This window comes from Opisthorchis viverrini, assembly GCF_000715545.1.
Source record: "Opisthorchis viverrini unplaced genomic scaffold opera_v5_100, whole genome shotgun sequence".
In the NCBI taxonomy this organism is placed as follows: domain Eukaryota; kingdom Metazoa; phylum Platyhelminthes; class Trematoda; order Opisthorchiida; family Opisthorchiidae; genus Opisthorchis; species Opisthorchis viverrini.
Window position 1 is genome coordinate 272,723 of NW_008751756.1, and position 11,778 is coordinate 284,500.

The following is an 11,778-nucleotide window of genomic DNA, read 5'->3' on the forward strand; positions in this document are numbered from 1 at the left end:
GACGGTAACTTAGATTCGCAGCTCCCAGCAACAGCCATGCAGAGAAAGGAACGCGTTTCAATATCTGCAGTTGTAACTCTTACCAGATGACCAGGCCATCCGACAGAAGTGATTTTGCATATGCTTGTCTCACGAATTAGCAGGGTTTTTGGAAAATTTGTAGATGATACGAGAAAATTGATTAGATAACACTCAGTATTTTTACAATGTGATGAAGTCATATGGTGCAAAGAGGTCGAGTTTAATTGTTGAAACAAAATTGATGCCACTAGAACTGATACCCCCGGCACCAGCTGATAGAACTGAGGATGCTAAGAGCTCGTGGCTATTTGCACTATCACCTCATTGCATCAGATTACGAAACTCTGAGGTGTCGTGCATGTAACGAGCTAGGAATTGTAGTAGTTAAAAATAAACGGTGCATGGGAAAGCCACTACCTTCGGACATCAATGAGCTCAGGACCTTATCGATAGGTTTCTCTGGCTTTTGCAGAAATTCTCACATGCACTTAACTGGATCAGTGTGGCGCATGATCATCTTTTTCTCATTGAGAAGGTATAGTTGCCGGGGAAATGTTTTAATTTTAAACACAGATGGTGTTTTTCAGCGTTTACTGCAACGCCACACAGCCACTAAACATACTTGAATGCATGGTGAATATGAAAAAGGCATTTCTCGTAGCCAATTGGACGAGATGTGTCAGTAATTCTCGCTGATTTTTCTTCAGTATCCTGTCGGAGAATCTGCCAAGTATGAAGTGTGTGAGGTCTGTATTTGGGGATTTCGATTATAAAGCATAGTGTGATTGATGCTGAAAAGCAACCCACCGACGCGTTGTGCCAAGCCGAGACGAACTTCATCCTTATTTTGGATTTGTTTTTGTACCCACTTTACCATCAGGGTTTTTGGTGCTTAATCTGAGTGCTTTCCCTTTGTAGGGATCGATCTTTCCCATTCTCCCGAGTTACCACGGAGCGTTGGTAGAATATACGCTGCTCCACCGTGCGTCCGAAATCTAACCCATGGCAGCCCCACAGTTACAAAGTCAACATGTGATGCTGGGCTCCCGCGAACGTTCGCAACCGGTGACACCGCGACCCAACATAGTAGGGTCACCCGCATTTCTTCGGACACTCAGTCCTTGTTTACCTCTGGCAAAGCTGACTTGGCTATAAAGCAACATACACCATCACCAGGCTCACGTTATCCTCGCCTTCCATCAATTTTATCGATGCAGTTGCCAGTCTCGCCTCCAACCACTCCAAAAGACGCTGACAATATTATGGAGATTGTAAGGTTGGTGATTTTTGAAATATCGCCATCTCAGCCTAATCTTATATAGCTGGGTTTACAACCAATCAAAAGACAGCGGAACTCAGGTGTTGTTTACTGTCAGTCGGGTTCATACAAGAATTAATGAGAATACAAGGATGATCCCATTCTATCTAATCGTGCCCGTTTGCTCCCCTTAAATGATCAATCTGTCTCCGAACTAGACCATTGGGTTTTGAGTGTAAAGTACCGACACTTTCTCCAGAAAGGTCAAGACAAATTACGATACTTTAACTCTACTAGTCCTCAATAAGGACCAGAAATCGGGAAATACAGTCGTCGGACCTGTTACAGGTGGATATCATACAATAGCACTGAAGCCTCATTGTGAACGCTGTTGCCACCATTCGTGGTGATGACAATGCACTGAGCACACGTGGTCACCTGTCGGGCACTTAGCGGTCCCTTTACTGCGCGGCCACACTAGAAATTGAGGCTCCTTCCGCCACTCTCAAAGTATGGATATAATACATCCTACCTTTCGAAGGGTAGTTGGCCGTTGCATATGGTATCTAGCGTTCTAAGATCATCGGTGTAGTCTAACACTTCACTCGTTAGCGTTGTCTGGTTAGTTGAAGATCTTTGTTTGATTTAGCACAAATTCACCAATCAGTTGAATTTGGAAGCGTGCGATGGTACACCAAGTTTAAGTTAACTGTCGGAGCACTTCAGAAACCGCTTTCCATGTGGAGTGATATCTAACCTTAGGTGTTCAGTTCCCGGAAAAATGTCGATTCCCATAGTTGCAGATCAGTCGGCTTCATGAAGATAACTGACCCAGCAAAAAGAGGTACCTTTAATTTCTTATCCCTTTTTGTCACTGATCGAATTATGTACCCTGACAGCTGTGCAATGTCTTCACCGGTCCTCATGCTGTTCAGTGAATATTGGTGAGATGGCTCAGTGGTTAGAGTGCGAATTCGCTGATCGGAAGGTCCGCGGTTCGAACCCGACCTCTGCCTCTCGACTTCCCCTGTCTAGGCTTGGACAACGTGATAGTATCCTAGCCCTCGTGCTTCCTTCGGGTGGCATGACAGCTAGGCATCGAGTGTGTTACAGGTGCATGAATGCACTGGCTCGAACCCGGCACCAAGAATGATCCCGCTGTCCGCTAACGACCTTATTCTGTAACGTTTCCTATCAGAGCTCGGAGGAACCCATAATGGGGTAGAGTTGCATCAACAACAAACCCTTTCAGTTCGTGCTTCCTCGGGTGGCATGACAGCTAGGCATCGAGTGTGTTACAGGTGCATGAATGCACTGGCTCGAACCCGGCACCAAGAATGATCCCGCTGTCCGCTAACGACCTTATTCTGTAACGTTTCCTATCAGAGCTCGGAGGAACCCATAATGGGGTAGAGTTGCATCAACAACAAACCCTTTCAGTTGCCGTATCTCTCTCTCACATTGTGTTGATTGCATGTTGCTCATATACCTAAGGTTACCCATTTCAACTGCTGTTGTATTTTCATGCAGAAGTCTTCGCTTCACGTAGTTGTATACGATACTTTCACTTCCCCGTTTTTGTATACTCGTTCAGGCACCCATCCCCGCAAAGCGCAGTGCCTAGTCTATCTTCTTCTCCGGTCAACCGACTACCTCGTGAGTTTCAGAATCCGAGCGCACCGCTGGACGTTCAAGTTGACAAGCCCCCCATGATGATGTCACATACTTCCACAGCTGTTCACACAACCACGGTACATGCCACGTATTTTTGGGCATTTATAACCGTTCATCCCACTAGTTCAATGTCAGTTTTTGTAAACAGGATTCACACTTTCTTTACGTTCTGCCCCTGTCATGAATAGTTGCGCTTTGGAAGGGCATCTTCACACAGTTAGATTCATCACTTCTTTTTACTGTGACCTGTAGTTTTGGTGTTTCTTCAGTTTACAGTCCTAGGCTTTTTCTCATGACGTGCGTACTTAGATGGTTCACTTACTTTGGCTTCAGAAATCTCTTCCAAGTCTCTTCTTGGCATGTGTAAGGCTGCAGTACAAGGACCAATCGCTGACGCAAATACCCTTGGAATGCATTCACTATAGTTTAAGCCTCCTTATCATAAAGTTGTTCTTCTCTAGAGAGACCATTTTCTTGGCTCGTCAGTTGGCACGTTTAGGTTGCAAAGTTCCTTTCGGATTGGGCAGTTTTGGTCGTTCCCCTAGGTAACTTTTCTAGAAGGATACTCCGCATACAATCCCCCAAGAAACTTGAACTCTCTTAGCCATGCTGGCGACAGATGACTGGATGAACTTATCCTGTATCAGGAACTGTGTTCCAACTCTCTGTATATAGCAAACAACTCTGTTTTTCCTTACTTTTATTCACCCTTCTGTGTCTCAAACCATTTCCGCGAATTTTGGCTCAGGTCAGATCCGTAAGGGTGTGAAGCTTTGGGACGGTCCTTTTTTGTATGGTATGGGATTACGTGCGAGAAGACTGATTACTTTTCGCCGGGTACATGCCTGCAGAGGATAAAACTAGTGCTAAAAAAATTGAACCGCCGATTGCGCCTAAAGCCACGTTCGGTCCCTTGTTCACCGTCCACTGGTGGTTCGAGCTCCCCACGACCGACATCGAGCAACCTGTCATACATCGGTGTGTACTACTTTCAACCTTTTTTTTACTTGAGATCCACCGCAAGAAGGTATGGCCGTTTCAGAACAATATGCAGTCGTATCTGGTATTTGGAGAGCATTTCGCGAAGGGCTTTGAACAGCTTTGTTGCATGAGTTGTACTCTACTAAGGCAGTTCAGTATGGACGTTGTCTTATCTGAAAGATTAGAACTGTTCGACCGCGAAATAGTGGATGGTGTAGCCAGTGACAATAGAAATCTCTGGGCAGTTGTAACCTGGTAGTCTCCTTACCCTAATATCTATTCCAACCGGATTGTTTTACTAATCTTCCAGGTAGGTTTTCATCCATTGGTTCCATTCATTCATTCATGCTGTGATAAGACTAGGTGCCAGTGTTTATGCACACAAACCCAGTCACGTGACAGGCTAGTTCTGATAAAGTTAGGATTGAAATGCGTATTAGTGGTTTACCAAATAAACACGCGTGTTTTCAAGTCTCACAAACAAATCAAATCAGGTCGTCCGGTTTTGGCACATTTGTGACACGTAGTTGCTTTGTAGCGCGTACGAATCACAGGGACTGAGATACCTCCAAGTTACTAACACCAGACAAAATCCATAACAAATTCAGAAGACAGACTCCAGCCGCGTTGCCTTAAAAGCAGTGGAGAATGATGCAGTCTCAGCAGAACCATGTTAACGTCTTTGTCAGGCAAAAGAATACGACAACACTGATCCATAACCACCGAAAAACCCCTGATTAGGGACGAAAAAGAAACCAGTAAGGTGGTTAGTTGTGGTGTTAAGCCCAAAGGTTCCGGGATCAAGGTTCCTGTCGAGACAACACAGACCTTTCTTAAGGCTTCCACTCACCTAGTATATTTTTGAAGTTTATCCGCTACAAAACCAGCGCACAGAAGAAAGACGGAGTCCATTTAAATGGTCTGGTTGAGAAATGACAGCCTGGTGTAGTCGGTCTCGCAGCATCTGTACTGTTTCCAGTCTTGTACAAAGAGAATGATGTGAGTCTCTTGGAAAATCTCACATGACTGTATCCAATCACTTTTATTGCGTTGAATTTTATGCTTACTCGCGCCGAAAGCCTCTAAAAATTCGTAACCTGGCTCTCCGATTCGGGTGAATCAGAAGGCACAGTTGTTTCATCATCCACAACTATATAGGTCATGTACTACTCCTCTTGAGGCGTCTACCGACGTGATGCTCACCACTTCCAGTCATAGCAACAGGTGTAGACTCGGACAGGCACTTGATGTGATATTCTCACTGGAAGTTCTGTTGGTGGCTTCTATCGGTTATGAAAAGCAAGACGAAGGCCTTGTTTGTTTGTGTACAACAAACAAAGCATTTATAGATAAATAATACGAGTCGTTCTGCCCCGTCATCCTACTCGTTGTACGTCATGATAGCCAAACGCATAGCCCAGCTTTTTGTGACCAGCATTAACGTCCGGAACTTACATGATCTCATTGTCCTTTGGTTTATGTGAGAACATCTTCCTGATATTATTCGGTATGCCCAACTTTCTTTCAAGCCACTCGATTATTGGAATAGCTGCGCCGTAACTTGTTTGTTTTTGTTGTTCTGACCGATTACCCTTTGACTGTGTTGCGTCACAAATTCAGTTAGCTAAAGCGACCCAAAAAGACAGCAACGGTTGTCTTGTTTACTTGAGAGTCACATCTACTTTTTTTTACTACTTTCTTATCTTTATGTCATATCGGTCACAATGTTGTTCTGCTTTGTCATCAGCTGGACTCCACTGCGCTGAGCGTTTTTCACTCAGAAGAAGATCAAACTAAATATCGTCTCAAAGGAAGCAGTTCAAGTAGTGGATGTGGACCCAGCCCATCAACGACGGTACCAGTGGCGTCCAGTTCGTCTGCCTCTTCAAGCCTGTGCGAATCAGCGCCTCTCCGAGCAACCCCACTGATTACGGAGTCCACCTCCCCGGGTTTACCAAAGTCAGTTTTTGCGCGAGAACTGCGTCAACATCACAGGCATTCCGATGGTCCGTCATCTGATGACGGTAGCTGTCCAACAACCGATAGCATTTTAAACTGGACTAAGTCAGACCGAAAGGTGGATGTTGCCGACATTCGCAATGAGTTCATATCGATACTGTCATCTGGCGTACAGTCCCGAGCGGACACTGTCGATCCTGGCACAGTGCGACCTCCCGCGTCCGTACTGATATCGCGGACAGAGCGCTTCTCAAAGGCCCTTAAGGCTCGGTTAGACTATTTGAGGTTGGTTTCTACGTTTCTTATTGTGACCATCCTGTCCAACCTGTCTTGTGTGTCGTAAAATACTTGCTCTTGTTGCGCAACCGGTCATGTTCCACGTGAGTTTTAGTTTCACTTACAATGTCCAACCTTCTCTGTGTTCTTCCTTTGCTGTATTTTGTCTTGTTCCCCCCCTTGTACGACCGTTTCGATCCTAGTTTACAAACTACATATGCTTTTTGATATTCAAATGCGTCTCATCATAGCTGTGTATGGTCACATGTAAATGTCGAAGAATGAGGTGTGAGCTAGTCGGGAAGGAAGCAATCTGGTTGGTACTCAGAAAAAATACTTCTGTGGCATATAACAAGGTCTTGGATAGTGTGTGTACCAAACTACAAGAAGGCTTGTTTTTTGTACGCTTAGAAGACGTAGATACGTTCTGCGTAGGGGATCTAGGGTGTCGTCAGACCTGATTTTCTACATGTCAAAACCGTAGGCGATATGGGCTAGTGTCTGGGGTGCACCTAACCACAGCCCTTAGTGACCCGGTTGTGGGCCACGAATGTTGGTACATCGCCTATCGAAAATGATTCATATCCCACTGGCAGTGGCGCAAATCAAAATAAGGGCAGCGTATGACCTGGAAGAGAAGGTTGAAGATTTCACGAAAGGCCTATATGCTTTTGGTGTGTCCAGGATAGGGTCTACTTGACCCCTCGTATTTGGCGGGGACAATGCAAAGTATATATTTCTTGTTCTATCTCAGAGGGCTTCATGTTTTTAGGCGTCATTTAAAATTTCCGAGGCAATGTCGAACTGTAGATGCATTGAGCCAGTGTTATAACCTTGCCTCCTCTCTCCCTCTCTGAGTTTCTTTTCACTACAGCGCGATAGTGAAACAAATTAACGGGCTCGTATGTCAACGAGCGAGCAGCATTGAGCTTTGTTCTTCCTTCCAGAGTTCTACACTGATGTTGTCGTTAAGTGTAATGCTGACTTATGAAAGCTACTTCTGTTCCTTTCCGTAATACTTTTTTGAAATCCCTCACATTTTTGATTCATTTTGATCATTTTTTTCAGGACGATTTCTTGTCGGGCACATGATGAAGCAGAGGCAGTCGCCCAGTTGGTGAATGCCATTGGACTACAATGCTCAACTGCCTCCAAGATCATTTCTCAGTGCAATAGCGGTTGCACAATAGACCGGGGAAAACCATCAGTCTGTTTGCCCGAAGTTCAAGACACCCTATACCGGATTCTAATGGGCGTCAATATGCTTTTACACAACCAACTTTTGGACAGCGCACTGTTGTTGGGGCAAGAACAGGGCAAGGAATTTCCAAGTGCTCGAAAATTGCCCCCACGTGATCGTGCGCGGCTGAGGCAGGTCGCGCGACGTCGTGCTACGATCCCGTTGAACTGCTCATCAGATTCAGAATTCGATGAACTAATTGGGATAAAACACAAGTAAGCCTTTTGTTCGTTTTATGGTATCGAGATACTGGGGATGCCTGGCTGAGCGCAACCTGTACCCAATTCGTCTCCTAGGGGGATGGGCTTATACCAGCGAACATACGAGTCTTGTGGCTTCAGATTCGTGTTGTGCAGTCTCTACACAGAGCGGTTTTGTCCAGTGTATCAGTTGGTGAACCTACCCGATCATCAGCAGGGCAATAGCAGCTGCCTCGTTGGGAACCATCGACACCAAATTTAACCTCAGAAACCCAACTCATCATGCTATCGTTACATGGCACCTGAGCGTTTGAGCAAATTTGAGTCACGAAGTTTTTTTCCCGTCTGAAGTTTTACTCAACATAATTATGTATGAATCTGGTCTGCTGAATTGTCGCTGTTTTTTCAACAGACTAATGGTGGATGCTCTCCGGCATTGTCGTCTCGAACTGAACTCCAACCGCCAAACTGTACGTTGTCCAAGGTGCAAGATTCAGATCTAGTCGCCATCCATCGGGGCACAACGTGCGCATTTACTTCCTTTCACCAATCATGCTTCCGTATATATTGCAGTCTTCCGTCATCCTTTGTTTCTTTTTCGCCTCTCGGCAACTGATTGTCTCTAGATATTTCCACTTTTTAAATGATGGTTTTATGAAACAGTAAATAAATGTGTGTAAATTATCGCCGGTCTATTTCTAAACGGATGGGGGGTTCATTGGCTCGGGTCTTTTATTTTAAGTTCCAATAGGTTGTAGAGCTCTCAAAGTGAGAAAACTTACAACAAGATGGTAGTCTGATCGAAAGCTAGTTACGAATGGGGTTCAGGTAGACAGTGGCTAGATTTCCAAGGACGTCCCATTCCTAGAGGGCACTCCTCCGCCAAGTGTCCTGTTTATTGATGCGTAGTCTAGTAACCTTTCATAAAGTACGGGAAAAAACACTGGAAGACTGCGGGGCACAGATTAATGTTCTCGTAAGGAAGCCCGTGAACTGCGGGCCACAGATTAATGTTCTCGTAAGGAAGCCCACTGATTGGTCCTGTGTCCACCTAAGACTCGGTCCACTTGGTCTGTCGAAACTATTGCTTTAGTGTCATTCATAGTACATTACCTTAACCGCTATTGACTGCAATGAAGTATCCAGTGGAGATAGAATATATGAGTCTAGGTCTGAGCAGATTTCTACGGGGCACCGAGTTTGACAGTGCTCAACTCGTATATTGGGTACTGTTCCCTGACAAGTGAGTAAAACATTCGTGAAACAGATATTGCATTCCAAGTGCAATTTAACCACACTTTTGGTTAGCTCTTTCTGGTCGATCTACATAGTACTCAGCCTTCAAACGAAAGGTGTAGAGTTCGAATTTGCTAGAGGTTTGTGTGATTTGTAGTAGCAATGTTCCGAAAAGGAACAGTGGTACAGTGCTTCTTGGCTATTCAGCCGAGACTAATTCCACTGCAAGGGCGAAATTCCTATTACAAAACCTGAAACTACTACTGAATGAGTGGTTTTTCCAAGGTCACACGTGGTGGTAACGTCCCAACAGCTTGGCGGCCAGTGTAAGGTCGATGGTCATCAGCTGGCTGCTGTAAATTATTATGTATGGGAGGCTGAGATGNCACCTCAAATGCAGTTAAAATGGTCCCTTCCCCGTAATGGCCTCTTCTTACACGGTATCCCTCCCTCAAAATACTTCAACCGTCTTAAATAATTGGGAATAAGCTGCGCAGATAGGCTTCCGACATATGAAGACTTGTTCTCAGCATCAGGGTCGAAGGCCCCCGTAACATTTATTCGACAGCCTTGTTCTCCGGATGACTCCTATGATTGCCTTGTTGCGGCATTGAAAGTTTTGAGGCTAGCATTTCAGTGGTCATCAGCTGGCAGCTATAAATTATTATGTATGGGAGGCTGAGATGCACAGAACTCTTCGGGGATAAAAACAACTTTAATCGAAGTCTCGAATACAAACATTCTGCTCTCGAGTCCCATCATTCATTCTACCTTGACTAACCGCTGAACACAGTGTGGATGCCCGCAGTGTTATACCAACTGCTCCAGCAATCCTCAATATGCGTGCCTGCATAACCTCGAGGTGAGGTCCAACCCTGTACCCCCTTTATAGTATTTTCTGGTGCCTGTTTTGCGACCTTTGTCAGTCGGGCGGCTCCGAAGGTATCCTTGGTCGTGCCGTTCAGCTTTTTTCTAAAGAAAACCGACAAGAAAAGAGTGGCTACAAGAGACGCATTCTTTCTCCAACTGATTCACGATAGTAAACTCTCTCCCTGGGCTTATCAGGAGACGTGATTGTTTGTATCCTGCTTAATATGGATTCCTTTCAGTTCGTCCAGCTGTGTAGATCTCACCAGCTCATCTCTGCGCATCAGATTTCGCTTGTCTGTCCGTCTCGTAGAAATTATCACCTTACCTCACTGCGACTTCGCACGTCATAGGACATGGGTGTGTAGCACGCTAACACCACTGCAGTGAGGTGACACAGGAATGCACACGTTGGGGATTATGGTGTGAACAAGCGGGGGGGGATAAGATGAGTGATCGAATCCAGTAGCCCCCGAAAAGTTGTTCAAATTTCGGCGATTTTACCGATTAGTGTTTGGCCGAGTGAGTGATTGATGACGTTTTATTCACCCCTTGGTGGCCACTCTCACCCAACTTAACGATTCACTGATGATGTCTCTTCTCTTGGTGACGAAAAGTGTGCAAGACGGACGACGGACAAATAAGCGGTGACCTGATAAACAATTAGTCGAACCTTCATTTCTCTTTCAGTTAGGAACTTGCCTTGTACTGATACCATCACTTCTTTGAAAACACAACGGTCGAGGTCTCATATCTACTGGCAGGAAAAATCACACCACCAAGATACAACAGACTGTGTGGTATAAGATAACATAAAAACCTGAAAATTTTAGATGAGGGATTGGTGACAATAATACCTTCGAAGGAGAGCGATGTCACTTATACCACTCACCGGCGCAATGCGTACGAAGTACTTCAGTCAGTTTTCATCTTAAATATCGCACTACACAATCATTGAATAAACTAAATTTTCGCTTTAGGCTTTTAGAGTAACAAAAATCGAGTTCCGCCTGGCCAGCGATTTATTCGAAAACTTTATTGCTAGGGTGTTTCTGGTTTGTGCAAATCCACCTTTGCTTAGGGCACTGTGAAGAGTTGACGCTACGGATATCTGCCACGTTACTTCATTTGATATGAGTAGTTAAAAGATTGAACGAAAAGTTTGAAGACCCGGCCTCGTGGGTGTATCTCAAGCCGCTTCTTTTATGGGGACTGGCTGTCTGGTTACCTCCACTTTCAAGGCAAGGTAGCAAACCGGCCATTCTTTTCTGCTGTTCCTAGTATAAGCTTTAGGGGAGGTCATCGGACGTTTCTCGAATAAAGCTGTCTGGACAGCCGTTTTGTAATAAATCTAGTTCTTCGTCAGTTCATGTTCTCATGCAACTGTAGCCACTTGCTACCTGGTTTAAAATGTAAGCACCATAACATTTGCTGAAAAAGTCAGAAAGGTTGTGGCGAAACAACTTGGCTACGATATCTGTCTCTTCTATTTGTCCACTCTACTCTCGTTTGAACAGTAATATGAATATGAACTCTATATAGATTCCGCAACTACCTGAAACTGGTGAAGAAGGTGTCCAGCAAGCTTGAGGGACTGTGGTGCTGACTGGGAAGTCATGATAGGGGGTTCAATAGATTGACAAACTCAGGATGGTTACTGGGTGGTCACCCGAGCAGTCGGACTAAACAGTCACATCGCTCAGTCGTGAACCTCAGGATGGTGGGTGGTCACCCGAGCAGTCGGACTAAACAGTCACATCGCTCAGTCGTGAAAGCCATTGCCCGCTAAGATGTGATTAACTAACCGTGTTCTGCGTGCCTTGGTGACGTAAGGCAACACACTGGTTACACATTTCACATATACTGAATTCAAGGCCCGGCATGGCTAAGGATATAAAATGCTTATTGCGCTAGGACAGGAGGACCGTTCAAACAAGAGTGATGTAAACGCGAATCTATTTCTCTCGTTTTATGCACATCTTGCCTTCTCATTTATTGAGGGCACCATAAGCCCGGTTATAAAGGGATGTTGATCAGCACGGCCTCATTCAGAGGGAATTTTCCTA

The 11,778-nt window shown here is 45.1% G+C and overlaps 1 protein-coding gene across 1 annotated transcript; it reads left to right on the forward strand.

The window, feature by feature from the left end:
* Window positions 1–939: 939 nt before the first annotated feature.
* Window positions 940–8,294, forward strand: T265_13756 (hypothetical protein; the record flags this gene model as incomplete). The annotated part of the gene is made up of 5 exons (XM_009170373.1): window positions 940–1,297; window positions 2,874–3,030; window positions 5,682–6,178; window positions 7,238–7,624; window positions 8,022–8,294. Coding segments are annotated over 5 exons (1,488 nt in total), but the record flags the coding sequence as incomplete, so codon positions are not given.
* Between the last annotated feature and the right edge of the window lie 3,484 nt (window positions 8,295–11,778).